This window comes from Macaca mulatta, chromosome 13 (assembly GCF_049350105.2).
Source record: "Macaca mulatta isolate MMU2019108-1 chromosome 13, T2T-MMU8v2.0, whole genome shotgun sequence".
In the NCBI taxonomy this organism is placed as follows: domain Eukaryota; kingdom Metazoa; phylum Chordata; class Mammalia; order Primates; family Cercopithecidae; genus Macaca; species Macaca mulatta.
The window spans coordinates 69,004,837-69,027,655 of NC_133418.1; the positions used below are offsets into that span (position 1 = coordinate 69,004,837).

The following is a 22,819-nucleotide window of genomic DNA, read 5'->3' on the forward strand; positions in this document are numbered from 1 at the left end:
TACTACAGAGGTCCCCAACCTTTGACACCAGGGACTGGTTTTGTGGAAGACAATTTTTCCATGGAAGGGGGGAGTTGGATTCTCATAAGGAGTGCACAACTTAAGACCCCTTGCATGTGCAGTTTACAATACGGTTCTTGCTCCTACGAGAATCTAATGCCCCTGCTCATCTGACAGGGGACGGAGCTCAGGCCGAAATGCTGGCTTCCCGGCCACTCACTTTCTGCTGTGCTGCCCAGTTCCTAACAGGCCCCGGACCACTACTGGACCACTACATACACATTTATTTATAGTTACCTGTATATGCATAGAATATCTCTGGAACAGGACTAGATACATACTTTGTGGACCCAGTGCAAAATAAAACTGCAGGGCCCTTGTTCAGAAACTTTGAATTTCAAGTTAGTGATAGCAAAACTTAAATCAAGTGCCTATCTGTACAGGTCACCTCCATGAAGCCAGCCCTGCTCTGGCAACATACACAGGAAAATGGAATAGAGGTGATTCCAAGAGGAAAATTCCATGAGTGCCAGGAGACAAAGACTAAAAAAGAAGACTTCGTTTTCACTATATACCTTTGCTTTTTTTTTTTTTTTTTTTTAAAGACAGTCTCTCACTCTGTCACCCAGGCTGAAGTGCAGTGGCGCAATCTTGGCTCACTGCAACTTCTGCCTCCCGGGTTCAAGCGATTCTCCTGCCTCAGCCTCCCAAGTAGCTGGGATTACAGGCCCCCGCCACCACGCCCGGCTGATTTTTATATTTTTAGTAGAGACGGGGTTTCACCGTGTTGGCCAGGCTGGTCTCGATCTCCTGACCTCCGGCAATCCGCCCGCCTCGCCCTCCCAAAGTGCTGGGATTACAGGTGTGAGCCACCATGCCCAGCCTGTCTTTTTAATTTCATATGTGTAAAGGCATTACTTATTCAAAACAACAACAAAAAAGGAAGATTGTGGGCTTATTTGGTTAACAGCTCTTTGAAGTGGAACTTTGATGACTGCCTGAATTAAAGAACATCTGCTGGGGAAATGTGGTTGTGGGGGGCCCTCAGACTTGGGCAAGCACTAGGCCCTGTGTTTTGGAGGGGTCTGAAATCCATGGAATCATGGGACTGCAGCCACGTGTAGCCCACTCTCCCTTTTTCAAACCATGCTGTGGGCACTCTAGAATTCCCTACCCCAAAAGCCAAGCCTGACTCCAGGGTCTGCATAATCCTCTTCCCAAGTTCAGTCTTCCTGAGGAATAACCAAAGGGTGAGGCTTGGACAGAAGGCTGGAGTGTCTAACATCAGGCTCAAAAATTGTGTGAAGCATTCTGATTCTTCCAAGGCAGCAATGTTATTTTCTCTAAGGTCAAAATACATTTTGTCCACATTCATCACATCGATTAACTGGCTCTATTGTTATGTACTATATTATGATGATTTAGTACATTTTCTGAGGTCTCCTGTAGATTTAAAAAAACGATGAATCCAGATTTTGAAATTATTTCTATCAGCATGTGTTCTGTACACTGACCCACGTTGTAGTGTACTGCTGAAGGGCGTCCACACATAAGGGATCTGGTCAAAACATAAGCACGTTTTAACAAGACCATTGATCTGTTATGACTACAACTCCCAAGATGCACTGCAGGGTCAGTGTGCGCTTCTCGCCTGGTTTTCACCGATCTGGCTAACCAGCTGCACAGAAGTGGCAGCTGAACAAGCTGAGAGACTATATTAAAGAACGAATATAGCGGGGGTGGGGAGCCGGCGTTTATGGTCCCAGCTACTCGGGAGGCTGAGGTGAGAGGATCGCTTGAGCCCTCAAGGCTGAGGCTGCAGTGAGTCGTGATTGCGCCATTGCACTCCAGCCTGGGCGGCAGAGAGGAGACTATCAAAAACAACAACAAAACGAATTAAGGGTTTCTACCAAGAGCGAGCTGGTACTGAAATAAACGACACGCTACTACGACCCAGCGCGTGACTATATCCACCGCACAATGTTCGATAATAACCTCAATGCAGAGAATTCCTCCTTCCCTTATTCAGTGCAGAAGACCCCTATAGAGAACGCAGGAAATGCCCACGAGAAACTCAGAAGTATCAAAAAAAATCACAGATGTGTTAGGAAAGTAGCTCCCCGCCACTTCCCTAAACTTATCTGCAGATTTACTTTGCAAGGTTACAAAAACAAGAAGAGCACTGTATTTTCATGAAGCGGAAATTGTGCTTTTCAATCGCCAGCTACTAAGAGCCTTAACGGTAAGGCGATCTGCGGGAAACAGGAATTCGTCAACACACTTTTGCACGAATTGCCTGGAAAGTTGTGTCCATAGACAATTCCTGGGCAAATGCTTAATTGTAACAGACTCCATAACGAGGTTTAGTGGGCTTCCATTCGGCTGAAAGGGCTCCACGTTTTTTCTTTTTCACAGAAAGGTTTAAACTTTTTTTCCCCCCTCAGGCGGACGGAGTGAGCTTCCTTCCGTCAAGGTATGAAAGCACTTTTCCTTCCTTTCTGTCCCTGGTTACTCCGCTTCAAGGCTACGTACTTGCCCCGTTTGCTTTGTTTTTTCCTCAGAGCTGAGTCGCTCGGAACGTCACACCCTGCTGCAAGCCAACAACCCGACGAAGTGCAGAACGGCAGTAGCCTTCCACCTAGCGGCCTCTCGCGGCTCAGGCGGGGACCGGGAGATCGCGAGAACCTCCCGCCCAATTGCGACCCCGCGCCAGAAGGCGGGGCCGAAAGAGGAGGAAGTCTCGCTGAAGTACTCCCGCCCTAGTCGGGTACCCCTCCTCGCGAGAGCGCCGAGCACTCCGGCCTGGGAAGCGCGTGCAGAAGCGGAGGTGCTGTTCATGGGACTTGTCGGCCGCCGTAGCCCCTGCTAGGACAGCCCGTGCGAGCCTGCTGGAGGAGGAAGAGAAAGGCAGAGAGAGTCGGGTTACAAGATGGCGGATCTGTAGTAGTTACTGCGGCGGCGGCGGCGGCGGCGGCGGGAGAGCGAGCGAGCCCTGTGGGGCAAAGGGACGGGAGGGTGGGTGTATGCGGGGTTGAAGTGAGAGGTAACCAGACCTCCGGGCGGAGGGTCTCAGTGGCTCTTGTCACCCCTTCTCGCGGCTGAACCTTTGAAGCCATGGTGAATTCGGGCCTCTCTGGAGCCGCCGCCGCCGCCACCGCCACTATCGCGTCTACCGTCTCCCAAGAGTGAGGGACGCGGACGAGGTGAGCGAGGAGGCGGCGGCTGGAGCGGTGGAGACAGCAGCCACCATGTCGGATACGCGGCGGCGAGTGAAGGTCTATACCCTGAACGAAGACCGGCAATGGGACGACCGAGGCACCGGGCACGTCTCCTCCACTTACGTGGAGGAGCTCAAGGGGATGTCGCTGCTCGTTCGGGCAGAGTCCGACGGTAAGGTTATCGGAACCGTAGAATAGGGGATAGTGCCTCTGATCCGGGCACAGCCTGGGGTTTAGGGCCCTGGGCCCGTTACCGTTGCTACCACTTCGGGACAGCGCGTTGGTTCTGAGCTGACTCTTGTGTACGGCAAAAACAAACTACTGTACTTTTGACTGGACTTATCCTCAGAGACCGAGACTCTGTCCGCCTCCCATCCCTCTTAAGGATTGGACTCCTTCCTTTCCAGTCCCTCCTCTTTTAAAGAGGGGAGAGTGTGAGAGAGAAGGGAGGAACTAGTGAGAGACTAGGTACTGATGTCGCCCTCCTCCCCCTTTATTCCTGTATTTTCTTATCCATTATACGTCTAGTACAAACGGTTTAGCGAAACTTTTCTTTCCGAGTGTCGTTAAAAAACAAAACAAGCCAAAAAAAAAAAAAAAAAAACACTTGTACCAACCAGGTGCCACAGTCGACAGGTGTTGGGGAAAACCAAAAGGCACCTTTTCCTGGCTGTATTTGCTGACTGTTGCCACGATACATGGACACACAAGCACATACATCTTTAGTCTGGGATTTCTTCGGGCTGCCTTTGTAGAAGGCGCTATGAGAAAGTGAATGCCTTACAATCTAAGCAAGTTGGAACACCAGAGCGGGTTGTAAACTGCTGTATTCTTTGGTTTATTGTAGTCATGTGAAGTATTTTAAATTACAAAATGTAGAGCCGTAATTAAAATGCCTTTTATAGTGTAATCTGGACTTGATTTGAACAACTGATATGGGCAGTTAGAAAAACAATCTTAGGTTTATTCTTGACATATTTTGTATTCTTGCTTGTTCCCTTTTATTTTAAATAGTTATCACTTATTTCTACAGAAGGTATTCTTTTGTTCTTCACGAGAAAAGGATAAATGCAGCACTGTAATTTCTACACTAAGTATTTAATCCCTGTCATGATTTTGTTTTGTAATTTGCATTATTTGTTAAACTGGGAATGCAATAAAACAACTTTTGTTAAAAAGAATGGCTTGAAGTGGTCATTTAGACCTTAAAATTTTTATTTCAATAAAATTTTAATAGTCATCTAGTCTCCTTATTCCTTGGTTTGAATGTTGGTTTTAGATGAATATTTTCTTTAAGGGTGTATGGGAATAGGGTGAAATATTTTAGATTAAATATGAAGCCTAGATTTGGAGAGAAAATGTGAATTTGAATACATTTTGTTAAGATGTCCAACTGGGTAAAAAGACATGAAAAGTTTGCGGGTGGTGTGTGTTTTTTTTTTTTTTTTTTTTTTGGAGACAGAGTCTTGCTCTGTTGCCAGGCTGGAGTGCAGTGGCGTGATCTGGGCTCACTGCAACCTCTGCCTCCTCTCTCTCTCTCTCTCTCTCAAGCGACTCTCCTGTCTCAGCCTCCCGCGTACCTGGGACTGCAGGCACGCGCCACCACTCCCAGCTAATTTTTGTATTTTTAGTAGAGACAGTTTCACCATGTTGGCCAGGACTGTCTCGATCTCTTCACCTCGTAATCTGCCCGCTTCAGCCTCCCAAAGTGCTAGAATTACAGACGTGAACCACCGTGCCCGACTTTAATGTGTATTCTTATTTTTTTCAGGGTTTTATCATCTGAGACTTATTATATATTATTTTTTATCTTTCAGGATCACTACTCTTGGAATCAAAGATAAATCCAAATACTGCATATCAGAAACAACAGGCAAGTAGTTGTTTATCTTTAATTTGAAAGACTTCATCTGTGATCAAGGAAGTATTAATCTGACAAAGGTGGGAAAACTTTCCTGACAAGAAAAAAACATGTTTGGTAAACAGAGATCATGTGTATTTCTCTTGCAGGTTAAAAGTTTCAGAATGAAAAGTGAAAGTTTTTGTACTGGTGATAATTACCATTTTTGGATTGATCCACTGTTGGTTTATTCTAAGATGTATTTATTAGTATTATTTAACTGTAGTTAGTCAAGTCTCTTCTATACCTTGTACACGAAACCTTTTGTTCTGAGTCATGTTTAAAGGAAATGACATAAAACAAAATTCAAAGGGATACTCTTAAAGCAAGGAAAGCCTATTTGTGGTGTGAAATTAAATCCTTTGACTCAAGTAAAGGTAGAGGTTTTGAAGTAGAAGCATTAAATCCTGCTGTTCAATTGTTGTGTATTTTTAATATAGTAATCAATGGATACCTTATAAAAGTGTACATTGCCAATTATGTAACATCTTCTGTTAATATTTATTGTCTTATTTGGGAAAGAAAATGTGTGTTGCGTTTTAGCATGCCTGATTAATCTGAAAATGGTAGCAGTGATTCGAGCTTTTTTTATTCTGTGAATGTTTTTATTTTTATTATGAAATATATTAAAATTGAAAAGTACAGAGAATAATGGGTGTCTACTGTAACACCACCAGATTTAACAATGTTAACGTTATGCCATATTTGTTTCAAATACTTTTGTAATATTGAACATTATGGATAGAGTTAAAGCTTGTTTGTATCCATCCCGTTCTTTACATTCGCCATCCCCTACATAGGTAACCACTATTCTGAAGTTGATGTGTATTCTTTGTGTACATGCTTTTATACCTTTTCTGCATATGTATGTATCCATAAATAATATGTAGTCTGTTGTGTGTTTTTAAACTTTACACAGTTGATATCGTACTCTTACATGTATTCTGCAGCTTGCATTTTTCACACATTCATTTTGAATATTTGTTCATGTTAACAATGTAGATCTAGTTTTCTTTTTAAACTCTGTATAGTATTCTTATGTATGACATACACCTATTGTTATACATTTGAATTATTTCCAGGTATTTTGTGTGTGTGTGGTATGTAAAGTCACGATGGCAGAGATTTTTGAAGGAAGATAAATTATTTTAGGATTACATTTACAGCATCAGTGCCCACTTCAAGGTTTATGAAAATTTGGATGCCCAGAAACAAGTACTTCATAGTTGGAGGAATAAACTTCTGTCTGTTGTGCAGCTTATTAATACAAAGTCTTACTGTTAAACAATTGTTTTATGTATACAACACATTCTTAATCAGTTATTTGAAATACTTTAAAATTTTCAATATTCAATTCATAGCTTATTTTCTCTGTTTAGAAAATATTGTGTGTCTTTTTTGATGGAGAAACAAATTAAACATTTGTCCTGAATTGAAAACCTAAAGATGTTTCCTATACCTTAGACATTTTAAGGTAGACATTTAAGTAAATTTAATTTCTAAGTTAGCCAAGCAGCTCTTACTCTCTGTCTTTATACCAAGTTTTTACCAGATAATCACTTTTAGTTTGTTTTTGTTTGCTTGCTTCTTTGTAGGGAAAGAAATACTAATTTTTTTTTTTTTACAGTATTTCACTTATCTGCATGAATATAAAGTTATCAGGAACTTTGTTCTTGAATGTAACTAAGTCATAAGCAGTTCCCTACAAATTTAGTTATAATAATGGATTCTCAGATTGTATATAAGATCCTTTAGCTGTTGTTACTTTGGAAAGATCACATTATGGAGTAGGTTTGTAGTTAAAATAGTCACCCAGCGTAAGTTAAAAATACACAGTGGTTCTATGAATACTTTAGAATCATTAGGACATGTAGGTAATTTCATGTATGTTACTCTACTAGAAAATTAGTTCTAGATCATTAGTATTTTTGTATACACTAAGTATAAAGTGTTGGAAAAATTGCATTATTTAAAAAAACTACACCATTTGGAAATGTTTTCTGTAATCACATGTAAATAATACAATATTTGGGCTTTTTTTAATAGTTTATTTTTTAATTTTTTTTTTTTTTGCAACATAACATTCAGGTATATAAGATAACTCTGGTAATGAGAAGAATATTGAAACGCTATAAAAGAGTGAAAAACTTGTGTGAATGATATTACCTGTTTAGTTTTGTTTAAATCGAGTACACTTTTCTAATGGAAATCATAGGGCCATTTAGGGGTTATGTTAAACTTAGTTCCTTGTAATGGATGTGGTTTTTCGTATTTTCACCCAAATTTTCAATTTGCATTTTTGAAAATAATTTTTTTGAGAGGCTCTTCTGTCCCCCAGGCTGGAGTACAGTGATTTGATCACAGCTCACTGCAGCCTCAACCTCCTGTGCTCAAGCGATCCTCCAGTTTCAGCCTTCTGAGTAGCTGGGATTATGGATGTGAGCCACCATGCTTGACTAATTTTTTAAAACTTTTGTAAAGATGGGATCTCATTATGTTGTCCAGGCTAAATTTGCACTTTTAAAAAATTTATTACACATTTTTTTTGTTGTTGTATTTGTAAAGACGGGGTCTCACTATGTTTGCCCAGGCTAATCTTGAATTCCTGGCCTCGAGTGATCCTTTTGCTTCAGCACCTTCACAGTGCTGGGATTACAGGTGTGAGCCACTGTATTCAGCTTAATTTGTACTTTTTTGAAGTTACACAAATTGAAATTTCCAAATACAGTAATATTTTTCTATGTTTGTTAGAATTATCCTTTGTAAAAGGCATCATTTAGATTATTCAATAAATTAGTCTAGAAAGTTACTGATTTCCAAATTTTACATGAAGTCTGTTGTTCATTAGTGGAGTTAAAATTCTTTTTAAAATTTGTTTTCAGAGATGGGATCTTACTATGATGCCCAGGCTGAGCTTGAACTCCTAGACTCAAATGATCCTCTCACCTCAGCTTTTCCAGTGGCTGGGACTATAGTAATGGGTTAAAAAATCTTTTTGTTTCCATTAGTGGGTTTTTTATTAAAAACTTAATGAGTAAGTGAATGAGATGTTTATAGGCCATTTTGCTGTATTAAAATATGTTGACTATGCCAAGCATGGTGGCTCACACCTGCAGTCCCAGCACTTTGGGAGGCCAAGGCAGGAGGATCCCTTGAGCTCAGGATTTCGGGAACAGCCTGCACAACATAGCAAGACCCCATCTCTACAAAAAAAAAATTAAAAAATTGTTCAGGTGTGGTGGTGTGCAGCTGTAGTGCCAGCTACTTTGGGAGCTGAGACGGGAGGATCATTTGAGCTTGGGAGGTCAAGACTGTAGTAAGCCATGATTGTACCACTGCACTCCAGTCAGAGAGACAAAGCCAGGCCCTGTCTCAAAAAAAAAAAAAAAAAAAGTTGAGTAAATTCAGAGGGGAATGTTTAATATTCTTCTTTTAACATTACAGTTTTAAAATGAGCCAACTACTAAATTGTGTGCTCAAGATACATCTTTTCTTTCAAAAATGAAGTACCGAATTGTGAGCTTAAAAGGAGTTAGAATGAGTCAAGCTGAATGTCATATGACTGGATATTGAAAAGTCATTATTGATTCACATCACTTCCTTACTGTGCACAATACTGAAGTAGTTAATGGAAGAAGATGTACTTACTCAATAAACTTAAGCATTTAAACATGTTGGAAAGAGGAGAGAATCATTATATGATACAACATGAAATAAGATACCTGATAGGTGTGACAGAAATTTTAAGTTACTTAACATCAATCCCACTAATACTGACTAAATCAAAAGCAGAGTCAAAGCGAGGTATGGTAGCATGTGCTTGTGGTCCCAGCTACTTGGGAGGCTGAGGCTGGAGGATCACTTAAGGCCAGGTGTTTGAGGCTGTAGTATGCTATGATTGTACCTGTGCATGGCCATTGCATATCAGCCTGGGCAACATATCTTAAAAAAATAATAAAAACGAGTCCTACTAGGCACAGTGGCTCAACACTTATAATCTCAACACTTTGGGAGGCTGAGGCCGGAAGATCACTTCAGTCCAGGAGTTCAAGACCAGCCTGAGCAACATACTGAGACTCTGTCGCTACAAAAAATAAAAAAATAAATTAGCCGGGCATGGTGACACACACCTGTAGTCCCAGCTACTTGGGAAGGTGAGGTGGGAGAATTGCTTGGGCCCAGGAGGGCAGTGCTGCAGTGAGCTGTGATTGTGCTACCGTACTTCAGCCTGGGCGATAGAGCAAGATTGTCTCAAAAAAAAAAAAAAGAGTCATAAGAATGTGTACCTATTTAACACAGTTGTGTATTAACTGGGTTTAGGAAAATCCTCATTGCAGTTTTATTTGGAGGCAGGACGTAACAGGTGAAACAGATACAGAATGATAGTAAGATAGCTGATAACAAATGTTTTACCACAGTCTTCACTGAAAGCCCATGAAAGCATTTCACACATGAGGCAACAAAGGTACAGAAAGGGTAAGATTCTTGACTGAGATTATACAGCAGGTATGTGCTGACACAAAATATAAAAAGTAAACTTGTATTCCACAGACTTAAAGCAATAGAAAATTAAGGAAGAGGTTAATGTAAGCTGGAATCATTAAGAAAAACTTCATTCCTGGTGGTTGTGGAAGGAACTGTGATAGGGAAGGAAATATACCTGCTACACAAGGTATTAAGCCTATCTGTAGCAGTGGTTTCTTTTTTCCCCCCCTTAATCCCAAATGTGATAATACACAGGTTCAGAAGGGGACATTACAGGTTCTTGAGTAGGGGCCTAAAGTGATACTGTGTTTAAAGAAAAGAGTGTGGCAATGTTATGAATAATAAATTGGGGAGGAGGGATAGGGTGGAGCAGAAGATCTTTGAGTAGCAAAACCTTTTACAATAATTCAGATACAAAAAATGAAAGTCTATTCCACCATGGTAAATGGACGTCAAGGAACAGAGCTCCAGTATATTTTCAAGAAAGTGCTGGAACATTTGGTAAATGATTAAATATGAAAGACAAGGAATCAAAGGTCACTGGTAGTGTTTTTGAATCTGGCCAGGAAAATGATGGTTCTTTCCAGAAAGTGGGAAGTTAAGCAGGTTTACATTAATCTTTTGGTTTGAGGCTTATTTAAAAAAATTTTTTTTTAGTATGTAATATATTAGCCCAGTTAAAAATTCAAAAGGTATTTATTGAAGTCTCTTTCCCACGCCAGATTCTGTCCATACAGTTTCCCTCGCTAGAGGCCACTCACACCATTTTCTTATATATCTTGCCGGAGATATGCATATGTAAGCAAATATGCATACAATTGTAGGTATTTTTTCCCTTTTATTGGTATAAATGGTAGCATACTATGTACTGTTTTGTGCATTGCTTTTTTTTTTTTTCCATCTGGGCTTATAATAAATATAGTAAAATAAATGGAAAGAGATTTTTTTTTTTTTTTTTTTTTTTTTTTTTTTTTTTTGGCGACACAGTCTTGCTTTGTTGCCGAGGCTGGAGTGCAGTGGCGCGATCATGGCTCATGGCTTCATGATCATGAATCATGGATCATGGCCTTGACTTCTGGGCTCAGGCTCCCACCTCAGCCTCCTGAGTAGCTGGGACTGCAGGTGTGCACATGATGCCTGGCTAATTTTTTGTAGATATGGGATTTTGCCATGTTGCTCAGGCTGGTCTTGAACTCCTTAGCTAAAGCAGCCCACCCACCTTGGCCTTCCAAAGTACTGGGATTGCAGACATCAGCCGCCACACCCAGCCCATGAAAAGGTCTCAAAAGGAACATCTGGGAATAGAGATAGGGTAAGACTTTCCAGCAGGAGATTATAACTTAAGAATCATAAAAGGCCTGGCGTGCCAGTAGTGGTCCCAGCTTTTTGGGGCTGAGGCAGGAGGATGGCTTGAGACCAGGAGTTTGAGGCTGTAGTTCGTGATGATCACACCTGTGAATAGCCAACTGCACTCCAGCCTTAAAAAAAAAAAAAAAAATCAGATTAATTATGAATTTTTAGCTGCAAGGTAACCTCCTTTGAGGTACTAGCTATACATTGAGAAAAGAACAGAGCTCAAGACTGAGTCTTGTTGATCTGACCACATTTATTCATTCATCCAGAAATACCTCATTGAATGCTGCTTCTGGCTGGTCACTATCTTTCGTTTGGAACTTTTTGGAGGCAGGGCGGTGGTTTTTAGATGAGACTGTCTCCCAGCCAAGAGCACAGTGGCATGATCATGTCTCACTGCAGCCTTGACCTCCTAGGTGCGATCCTCCCACTTCAGCCTTCTGAGTAGCTGAGACTGCAGGCACATACCACCATGCCTGGCTAATTTTTTTAATTTTTAGTAGAGATGAGGTCTCACTATGATGCCCAGGCTGGTCTCAAACTCCTGCACTCAAACAGTTCTCCCTCCTTGGCCTCCCAAAGTGCTGGGATTACAGGCGTGAGCCTCCACATCCAGCCAAGCTGGGATTTTTGTTTTTGTTTATTAGAGTTTCACTCTTGTTGCCCAGGCTGGAGTGCAGTGGCGCAATCTCGGCTCACTGCAACCTCCACCTCCCAGGTTCAAGCAATTCTCCTGCCTCAGCCTCCCTAGTAGCTAGGATTACAGACATGAACCACCACGCCCAGCTAATTTTGTATTTTTAGTAGAGACGGGGTTTCTCCATGTTGGTCAGGCTGGTCTTGAACTCCCGACCTCAGATGATCTGCCTGCCTTGGCCTCCCAAAGTGCTGGGATTACAGGCATGAGCCACCACGTCTGGCCATTGGGATTTTTAAAGTAAGCTTTTGAAGAGTTTATGCAAAGTGATGGCATGATCCAGAATACTTGGTATCGATCTGTGGAATTGAAGAGAAGCAATAAGTGGGAAACTCATTGGGAGATTGTTGCATAGTCCAAGCAAAAGATAATGTTGGATTGGATTGAGGTGATAGAGATGGAGAGAGATGGATGGATTTTGTGATACATATCGAAGGTAGAATTTACAGGGCGTGCGATGGATCGGTTATTGGTAATCAGGAAGAAGGAAGATCCATAACCATTGACTGTTTCCCAAGGTCAGTCCTTAGCATTGGAAAATAACTCTAAATATAAACCCCATTTAGTTTCTGGTATGTTGACGAGATCAGAGAAAATAATTTAAGTTGAAGTTTAGAATGAGGGGCTGGGTGCAGTGGCTCCCACCTGTAATCCCAGCACTTTGGGAGCCCAAGGCTAGCAGATTACCTGAGGTTGGGGGTTCAAGACCAGCCTGGCCAACATGGTGAAAGCCTGTCTCTACTAAAAACACAAAAATTATCCGAGTGTGGGGGCACACACCTGTAATCCCAGCTACTCAGGAGGCTGAGGCAGGAGAATCACTTGAACCCAAAGGTGGAGGTTGCAGTGAGCCAAGATTGTACCACTGCACTCCAACCTGGGCAACAGAGTGAGACACTGTATCAAAAAAAAGAAGAGCAAAAGAAAGTGATGATGAAAAGGTGCTCAGTTACCTTAATTCAGATTTCAGTGTTTACCTGGACCTTCTCTCAGAACATTGATTGTAGCCAAAATGGGAAAGGCACTGGATGGCTGGATAAAGCGTTTTGGATTTCATTCTATTAGTCATATCCATTGACCTGACTGTAGATACTACTGTCTATAGATCTAGACACCAGAAAGACCAAGGCATGATTAGAAAATTGTGACTTTGAACCCCATCCCCCAACCTCCAGAAGGGGAGAGGGACTGGGGGTTTATTAATCACCAGTGGCCAGTGATTTACTTAATCATATCTGTTTAATGAAGCCTCCATAAAAGCCCAGTGGGACTGGGTTTGGAGAGCTCCCAGATAACTAAGTGGAAGTTCCTGGAGGATGATGTCCCCAGGGAGGTAATGCAACCTTTGAGCCTCTTACCCCATACTTTGCTCTATACCTATCTTCATTTGTATCCTTTAAAATATCCTTTATATTATAATAAACTGGTAAATACAACTGATTCCCTGCATTCTGTGATAGCAAATTAATCAAATCCAAGGAGGGGGTCATGGGAAGCCTGATTTATAGCCATTTGGTTGAAAGCATAGGTAAAACAACCCAGTCTTGCAGTTGGCGTTAGAAGTAGGGGCAGTCTTGTAGGGCTGAGCCCTCAACTGTGGTATCTGACGGTGTCTCCAGGTAAACAGTGTCAAAGGTGAATTGGAGAATACCCACCTGGTGTCTAGTATAGAACTGATTGATATTGGTGGGGAGAAATCCCCACACTTCTTGGTGATGAAGGTGACAGCAGTGATTTGTATTGTGAGAGTATAGTATGAGAAACAGTTTGTTTATTCCTATATTCTCATACCCACCTTTTGTGAATTATTGTAGCCTATATGTGGAGATAACTGCAAATATTTTGTAATTTAAACTGTCCTAACTCAAACAAAATGGATAGGTGCCTTAAAAGGGGTTGATAATGATATAAGTACAAATGAACTACATAATGGTTAAATTAACATTTACTGCTTAACTGTCAACCATGCGACAAAGCAGAAACAATGATGTAATAGATCTGACAAGAAGTTATCCCCTCAGAAAGTTCAGTTATTAAAAAGATAATTTTTTTAACTTTTTTTTTTTTTTTTGAGACAAAGTCTCGCTCTTGTCCCCTAGGCTAGAGTGCAATGGTGCAATCTCGGCTCACTGAAATCTCCACATCCTGGGTTCAAGTGATTCCCCTGCCTCAGCCTCCCGAGTAGTTGGGATTACAGGTGCCTGCCACCACACCCGGCTAATTTTTGTATTTTTAGTAGAGATGGGGTTTCAACCATGTTGGCCAGGCTGGTCTCAAACTCCTGACCTCAGGTGATCCACCCGCCTCGGCCTCCCAAAGTGCTGGGATTACAGGTGTGAGCCACCATGCCTGACCGATAATTTTTTTTTTAATTAGATATGGGAGTCTCACTGCATTGCCCAGGCTGGTCTCAAACTCCTGGCCTCAATTGATCCACTTGCCTTAGCCTCCCAAAATGCTAAGATTACAGACTTGAGCCATTGCATTCTACGAAAGAATAATTTTAAATATGGATTTATATCCACTGTTATGTTTGGGTATCTTATGCCTTAAGTGTGTATTGAGTTTTAATACTAACTAATGATATGGAGCCATTACAGTTCAAATATTTAAAAATTTTGCTTATGTTCTTATAAGCCTTTTCTATTTCAGCATGTGTTTTATAATGCATTAATATGCTAATATATTCTTGTATATAATATATAAGCAAATTAAACTACAGTCAAAAATATTCTGGAGATCACTGTTTGTGAAGCTATTTTGAGGAAGGCTCTAAGAAGATGACTTGGGAATGTAGGGAGCCTGAGCGGGTACCCTGGTGTTTTAACCAGCACTGACCAGAGTAGCTCTATTTATCTCTTTTTTATATATGGAGGTTCTTAGTAAATTTTTGTTTGTAAAAGGGGTTCTGTTTTTTTTTAAAAAGGTTTGAAAACTTTTGTGGATGATGAGAGAAACCGAAGGATTTTTTTTTTTTTTTTTTTTTTTTGAGACAGAGTCTTGCACTGTCGCCAGGCTGGAGTGCAGTGGCACAATCTCGGCTCACTGCAACCTCTGCCTCCCGGGTTCAAGCGATTCTTCTGCCTTAGCCTCCCAAGTAGCTGGGACTACAGGCACGTACCACCACACCCAGCTAATTTTTGTATTTTTAGTGGAGACGGGGTTTCATCATGTTAACTAGGATGGTCTGCTCTTGACCCCGTGATCCGCCTGCCTTGGCCTCCCAAAGTGTCGGGATTACAGGTGTGAGCCTCCACGCCTGGCTGAAACTGAAGGATTTTAGACAAAGGAGTGACTTGAGAGAATTTTAGACTAACTCTGGTAGCAAGTTTCTCCCAAAAAGCATAGCCAGGAAGAAGGTAGAACACCGATTTCTAGCTATTTTTACCTGATGACACAGAAAATAAGAAGTATTAATCTGAGGCCTGGATTAATTAAATAATATTTTTCATTTACTGTTTAAAGCCAAAAAGTACTGAAATGTTCCCATTTTCAAAACTTTGTCTTTGATCTGGAGATGATTTTTAGTTTGTATTCATGTCAGGTTATCATATTTATAAGTACTAGTTAAATGAACAAATTATCACATATAAGGTGTTTTGTAGATTATATTTTTGGTAGAGTATAAACTCAATTTGTATTTGTTTGAAAATCAAAGTTTTAGCCATATTAAACTTTCATTATTATATATCCTTTAAAGATTGTTCATTTGAGTATTGCATAGTGTTTTTAGTGTTTAAAAATGTGTGTATAGGCTGGGTGCAGTGGCTCACACCTGTAATCTCAGCACTTTGGGAGGTCGAGGCAGACGGATTGCTTGAGCCCAGGAGTTGGAGTTCCAGACCAACCTGGGCAAAATGGTGAAACCCTGTCTCTACAAAAAATTAGTGTGGCGTGGTGTGTGCACCTGTAGTCCCAGCTACTCGGGAGGCTGAGGTGGGAGGATTGCTGGGGCCTAGGAGGTCAAGGCTGCAGTGAGTCGTGATTGTACCCTTACACTCTAGCCTGGTCACAGAGCAAAACCCTGTCTTAGGGGGGAAACAAAAAACAACAACAAAATATATATATGTATACGTGTGTGTGTGTGTGTGTGTGTGTGTGGTGTATGTTTTATTTTAAATCCAAACTTTAGTTTCTAATACAAGGGTTGACGACCTTTTCCTAAAAGCGTAACTAACCCTTTGGTAGGCATGTAATCGAAGACGTTCTAGGAGACTGCTTACCTAAACCTTGGGCTAATTTTTCTACACCCTAAGGTACTGAACTGGGTGCTGTTGGTAGCACTTGTAAATAAGAGCAAATAGCTTTGTTTCACCATGGTGTTGCATTTCTTAAGATCCTGAAGTCTTTTCCAGATTAAAAAAAAAAATGGCAAAAATAGAGTTAAGCCTTAACCTATTTTCAGGTATTAGTTAGCTTACTTTTAACCAGCTCAAAGGGAAGGATAAATACATAGGTGGTTAGTGAATGGGACAGCTGATTTTCTAGAAGCAACAGAAAGTAGATGGTTGGAATGTCTTTGTTACAGTTTTAACCAAGAATGGCTAGCCTTTTTATAAATATTATTTGGGTAACATGAGTCAGAGCCTACTAACCTGTTTTAATATTTTTTGTTTTAGAAAATTGCTCAGTGTCATTTTTAGTACATTTTAGTACATTTTTAGTACTGAGCTATTTTATTGCCAATATATTACTAATAATGCCAATCGAATATACATTTATTACTTTTATCGGGGCATTTGTCATTGCTGTGTTTTCAGTCCTCTTGATTTTTATTTATACTTTGTAGATATCTCTTTTCTAGTGTGATGATATAGAAATATTTATTTTTAAACAGGATACATTAATTGTTTGGTCAGAAGCAGAGAACTATGATTTGGCTCTGAGTTTTCAGGAAAAAGCTGGCTGTGATGAGATCTGGGAAAAAATTTGTCAGGTGAGTTTCTTTTTATAGTATTTAACTTAACGTTTGCATCTTTTCTTGAATTTTTGTTTCCTTTTTACTTCAAACATGTATTAGGATGTGGAGAGATAGTGTCTTAATGTGAGACTTGATAATATAACTTGAAATTTTTTTATCTTCTACAGCAAATTATTTTACTTCAAGTTTTTTAAAAACAACTTTGTCATAGTTTTGTTTTACCACTTTAGATTTTGATAGCATATACTCATAATTAATACCTTATATTATAGAGTGGCAAGTACTTTAAACAAACCAAAAGAAGATTAAGTAATTAAGTCAGGCTTTTAGATTAAAAATAATAAATATTTGGTCATATGTTTGCCTGATGTTTATGAATACCGTACGAGGCACTAATGATCAACAGTATTCATGACTTTAGTTTATGTGGAACTTAGAGTGTAGTAGGATATATAGAATATGTGGTAACTCTTAAGTAACTAGAATTTTTTTAAAAGAAACCTTTTATTTTAGAACAGTTTTAGATTTACAGAAAATATAACTATAATGGAGAAGACAAACATCTCTTATTTATAACTAAGATATTGATTTACAAATCTGCTGGAACATAAATTTATATGGTGGATAATTTAGTGATTTCTGTATAAGATTATCCTTGTCCCATCCTACTACCCCACCTCTATATGTCAACACCTACTTTTTAATACATGTTCTTGGATATAAATGTATTTGTCCACCCGGACGCAATTGCTCACACCTGTAATCCTAGCGCTTTGGGAGGCCGAGGCAGGCGGGTAACCTGAAATCAGGAGTTCGAGACCAGCCTGGCTAACACGGTGAAACCTCATCTCTACTCAAAGTACAAAAATTAGCTGGGCGTGGTAGCGCATGCCTGTAGTCCCAGCCACTAGGGTGACTGAGGCAGGAGAATAGCTCGAACCTGTGAGGGAGGTTGCAGTGAGCCAAGATCATGCTACTGTACTCCAGCCTGGGCGACAGAGTAAGACTGTCTCAAAAAAAAAAAAAAAAAAGTGTTCGTCCTAGAAATTTTTGTGGAAATTTGTTTATTACTGCTTTCACTTAGGTAGTTTCAGGAGGTCTCCAAGAATGCTCTCAATTTGCATAATTCATCGGAAAGACTCAACAGAATTCAGCAAAACGTTATACTCACAGTTACCGTTTATTACAGCAAAATGATACAGATTCAAATAGCCAATGGGAAAAGGTGCATAGGGTAGGGTCTAGGAGAGTTCCAGGCTTGAGCTTCCAATTCTCTCCCCCAGTGGAATCATGCAGACAGCACTTACTTCTTTCTCCCAGCAGTGATATATGGCAGCACACATTCAGTATGGCCAACCAGAGAAGTTTACCCAAACCTTTGTGTCCAGGGTTTTCATTGGGGATTAGGGTTTACATAAGCATGGCTTACCACCTGTGTGGCTAACCTTATTCCAGCACCTCCAGAGGTCAAGAATATCTTGTGGTCCAAGGCCCCCACCATATACCACATTGTTAGTATAGTATGTCTGGCATAGGTGAAGGCCCCCAGGTAAACAAAAACACTATTATGAAGCAGGATATTCTGAGTGCTTAGAGTTTACCTCTCTGGAGCTAGATAAGGGCCAAACTTTTCCTTTGGCAAGGTCAGTCCTTTACTGCACAGGCCACTCCTTGACCAAGACTCTCTTACACCAAAATGATCATATTTGTGTGAGCATCTACATTTAGTATAGGATTTATATCACAGATGGAGAAATAATATCAGTATGAATATACCTAGCATTTGGGTCCAGTGTGGAGTAGAAACAGGTTTGAAGACACAACTAACTTTTCCTGTAAAACCGTGTCATACCTTTTGTATTTTTGTACTACTTTGATTTCTTATTTCTCTCCTTCATCTGCAGATTTTACCTTATGATAAACTTGTACAGAACTGTATACCATAGAAACTGATAGTCAACAAAATCCAGCTTTTTGTCAGTCCAGTGATTTTTTTTCTTCTTCTTAGGTTCCAGACCATGATTCTGTAGGGCCAGTGACTTTCCTTTTTCTTAGTTTAATTATTCAAATAACTCAGCATGGGCCAGTGATTTTTCTATCAGCATTACATCCTCAGGAAGCTTTAACTCAATATCCCAGTACATTTGATCATCAATATCAGTATTATAAGATTTATGTAGATAAGGTAGTTGGATGAACAATACTAGTGTTACACCATATCACAGTATGGTAGTAGATGTAACTTGAAAAGTAACAGTTGATAGATTCTAGCACATTACTAGAATCCCACTTAGTCATTAACAGTTGGTCTGGGGCTGGGCATGGTGGCTCACGCCTGTAATCCCAGCACTTTGAGAGGCCAAGGCGTGCGTATCACGAGGTCAGGAGATTGAGACCATCCTGGCTAACACAGTGAAACCCCGTCTCTACTAAAAATACAAAAAATTAGCCAGACGTGGTGGCGGGCGCCTGTAGTCCCAGCTACTTAGGAGGCTGAGGCAGGAGAATGGCGAGAACCCGGGAGGCAGAGCTTGCAGTGAGCCAAGATTGCGCCACTGCACTCCAGCCTGAGCTACAGAGCGAGACTCTGTCTCAAAAAAAAAACAACAGTTGGTCTGGTTCATCATCATATTGTATGATGAAATGTCTCCCAGAGCAGTGTCATTCTTCGAAGCTTACCGGCTGCCATTTAACCTAGTCAGGTTTCAAGAGGAGGGGTGGTCTTGGCAAACCTATTGCTTCACCCTTCCAGGCATCTGTTATAACTGAGCCAAGAGACAATGTCATCTCTTGGCCTTCAGCCTTTCTTGAGGCATCACTGCTTTTTTTTTTTTTTGCTTTTTTTTTTTTTTTTTGAGACATCGTCTAGCTGTCCCCAGGCTAGAATGCAGTGGTGTGATCTCAGCTCACTGCAACCTCTGCCTCCCAGGCTCAAGGGATTCTCCTACTTCAGCCTGCTAATAGCTGGGACTACAGGTGTGCGCCACCATGCCTGGCTAATTTTTGTATTTTTTGTAGAGACGAGGTTTCATCATGTTGCACAGGCTGGTCTTGAACTCCTGAGCTTGTGATCTGCCTGCCTCAGCCTCCCAAAGTGCTGAGATTACAGGCATGAGTGACAGCCCCCAGCTTAGGCACCAATGTTAATACTGAATTTTCCTTCTTACGTTACTCATTTTTTCATTTTTTTTCCTCTTTTACTGTTTCTCCTTTCCATTTGTCGTTATTTTTAAAAATTTTATATTTATTCTTTGTCATTGATTTTTATTCAGACTTTTCCACCTTTGGAAGGGATATTAGATGGAAGGGATGGTCCAGCAAAGTTAACTCTTTACTGTACCACTCAGTACTCTACTTCTTAAAGTCTATGCATGTTGCTGAATATGTATTTAGTTTTTTGCTCCTAACTACTGCATGATATTTCACAGAATCATACGTCATGTTTTACTTTTTCAGTTCTGGGAAGTCATTGCTGATCTTTGAAAGAACAATTTCAGTTTCAATAAGCGCCATATTACTTAATTATTTCTTAACCACCCCCCTCCCCTGCCTTTTTTTTTTGTGTGTGTGTGTGTGTGTGACAGAGTTTCACTCTTGTTGCCCAGGCTGGAGTGCAATGGCATGATCTTGGCTTACTGCAACCTCCGCCTCCTGGGTTCAAGCGGTTCTCCTGCCTCAGCCTCTCAAGTAGCTGGGATTACGGGCATGCACCACCATGCCCAGCTAATTTTGTACTTTTAGTAGAGACGGGGTTTCTCCATGTTGGTCAGGCTGGTCTTGAACTCCCAACCTCAGGTGATCTGCCAGCCTCGGCCTCCCAAAGTGCTGGGATTATAGGAGTGAGCCACCACGCCCAAGCTTAAGCCCTTATAATGAGAAAATAGAACAAAAAAGCTTCCCTGAAAAAGTTTGATGGTTCAGATGGTTCAGAGTGTCTTAAGGGGAATGGAGATGATGAAATAGAAGGAACCATTGTAGATAAATAAATTATAAAAACAAGAGCAAAGATAATTTTGATATGTTTAGCTTTGAGAAAGCATAAATTTAGAAGTACATATGGAAATGTTAACCTTAGGAAATGGTATGGACATTTTCTTTGAAGTGAATGAAAGAAATGTGTGAAGGTAAGTTATGAGATGGAGAAATGTTAGAGGAAGTTGAGTACTGATGGACTTTTTATTCAAAGGAAACCTCTTATCTTCTGAGACTTAAAGGTGAAGGTAATGTTTGAGAAGTTGGAAAGTGAAAAAAAAATTTAAAGCAGCAGCTGTAAGGGATGACGATAGGATTATGGAATAGAGAATTTTTATTGAAAAACCCTATCTATAGTGTAGATTTATTGTGAATCCATACAGCAGAGTTCATTGGCTATCTTTGAGATGTTATAATCAGATTGTGTTGTAGCAATACAATCCTAAAATTTCAATGGCTTGTGACAACAAAAGTTGATTTCTCCTTAATGCTGTTTGACCAATAGGGGAAGGGGCCCTGCTCATGTGAGTCATTCAGGGACCAAGCTGGAAGAGAATTCATTTTATTTTATTTTATTTTTTTATTTTATTTTTTGAGACAGAGTCTTGCTCTGTCTCCCAGGCTGGAGTGCAGTGGTGCAATCTCAGCTCACTGCAGCCTCCACCTTCCAGGCTCCACCTTCCAGGCTCAAGTGATTCTCCTGCCTCAGCCACCTGAGTAGCTGAGATTACAGGCATATGCCACCACACCTTGCTAATTTTTGTATTTTTAGTAGAGATGGGGTTTCACCATGTTGCCCAGGCTGATTTTGAACCCCTGACCTCAAGTGACCCGCCTGCCTCAGCCACCTAAAGTGCTGGGATTACAGGCGTGAGCCACCGTGCCTGGCTAGTCGTAGTGACAACATAGTGAGACACTGTCTCCACAAAAAGTAAAAGTGTTAGCTAGGTGTGGTGGCACATGCCTGTAGTCTCAGCCACTTGGGAGGCTGAGGCAGGAGGATCACTCGAGCCCAGGAGTTTAGTGTCACAGTGAGCTATGATCGCACCGCTGCACCCCAGCCTAGGCAACAGAGTTAGATCCTGTTTCTATTAAAAATAATAATAAATTAGTAGTGACTATTACTAATATTTTTCTTTGCAAGATATTTTACTTAAATTCAGTGGTCAGGGATTTGCTTTCCAAAATTTTGAATTCTTTTGTATTTTAAGGTAATTAGCTGTATACTTGGATATTTTTAGGTTCAAGGTAAAGACCCATCAGTGGAAGTCACACAGGACCTCATTGATGAATCTGAAGAAGAACGATTTGAAGAAATGCCTGAAACTAGTCATCTGATTGACCTGCCCACATGTGAACTCAATAAACTTGAAGAGATTGCTGACTTAGTTACCTCAGTGCTCTCCTCACCTATCCGTAGGGAAAAGCTGGCTCTCGCCTTGGAAAATGAAGGCTATATTAAAAAACTACTGCAGCTGTTCCAAGCTTGTGAGAACCTAGAAAACACTGAAGGCTTACACCATTTGTATGAAATTATTAGAGGAATCTTATTCCTAAATAAGGCAACTCTTTTTGAGGTAATGTTTTCTGATGAGTGTATCATGGATGTCGTGGGATGCCTTGAATATGACCCTGCTTTGGCTCAGCCAAAAAGACATAGAGAATTCTTGACCAAAACTGCAAAGTTTAAGGAAGTTATACCAATAACAGACTCTGAACTAAGGCAAAAAATACATCAGACTTACAGGGTACAGTACATTCAGGACATCATTTTGCCCACACCATCTGTTTTTGAAGAGAATTTTCTTTCTACTCTTACGTCTTTTATTTTCTTCAACAAAGTTGAGATAGTCAGCATGTTGCAGGTAAGTAAAAAGATATTCTTCACAATTCCATTTTTCAGATACTTAGTTCCCTTAATAGTTCAAGCTGGTGTTTTTACCCTCTGTTTTTTGAAAGATTTATTTTGTTTAAATGCATTATTAAGTATATTTAAAGTAAACAAAAGAAATTAGGACTTTATATCTTGTGGTTTTAGTGCAACCTTTTATTTGTTTGTTTTTTTGAATTGGAGTCTCATTCTGTCACCCAGGCTGGAATGCAGTGGCACAATCTCGGCTCACTGCAACCTGCGCCTCCCGGGTTCAAACAATTCTTCTTCCTCAGCCTCCCAATTAGCTGGGACTACAGGTGTGCGCCACCATGCCCAGCTGATTTTTTGTATTTTTAGTAGAGAAGGGGTTTCACTGTGTTGCCCAGGCTGGTGTCGAACT

General features: G+C 40.6%; 1 protein-coding gene across 22 annotated transcripts in view; it reads left to right on the forward strand.

Annotated features, from left to right (window-relative positions):
* The first annotated feature begins 2,915 nt into the window (after positions 1 to 2,915).
* Positions 2,916 to 22,819, forward strand: part of PPP4R3B (protein phosphatase 4 regulatory subunit 3B) — a 71,729-nt gene continuing 51,825 nt past the window's right edge. For 16 of the 22 annotated variants that reach the window (XM_077959540.1, XM_077959542.1, XM_001112386.5 and 13 more), the window contains exons 1-4: positions 3,111 to 3,390; positions 5,036 to 5,091; positions 16,491 to 16,589; positions 21,788 to 22,411. In XM_077959540.1, the coding sequence (XP_077815666.1) occupies positions 3,249 to 3,390; positions 5,036 to 5,091; positions 16,491 to 16,589; positions 21,788 to 22,411 (921 nt within the window). In that variant the 5' untranslated portion in view covers positions 3,111 to 3,248. Of the gene's footprint in view, positions 3,391 to 5,035; positions 5,092 to 16,490; positions 16,590 to 21,787; positions 22,412 to 22,819 lie in introns of all 22 variants that reach the window. The other 6 variants (XM_002799228.4, XM_015112398.3, XM_077959552.1 and 3 more) reach the window with 3 other exon arrangements.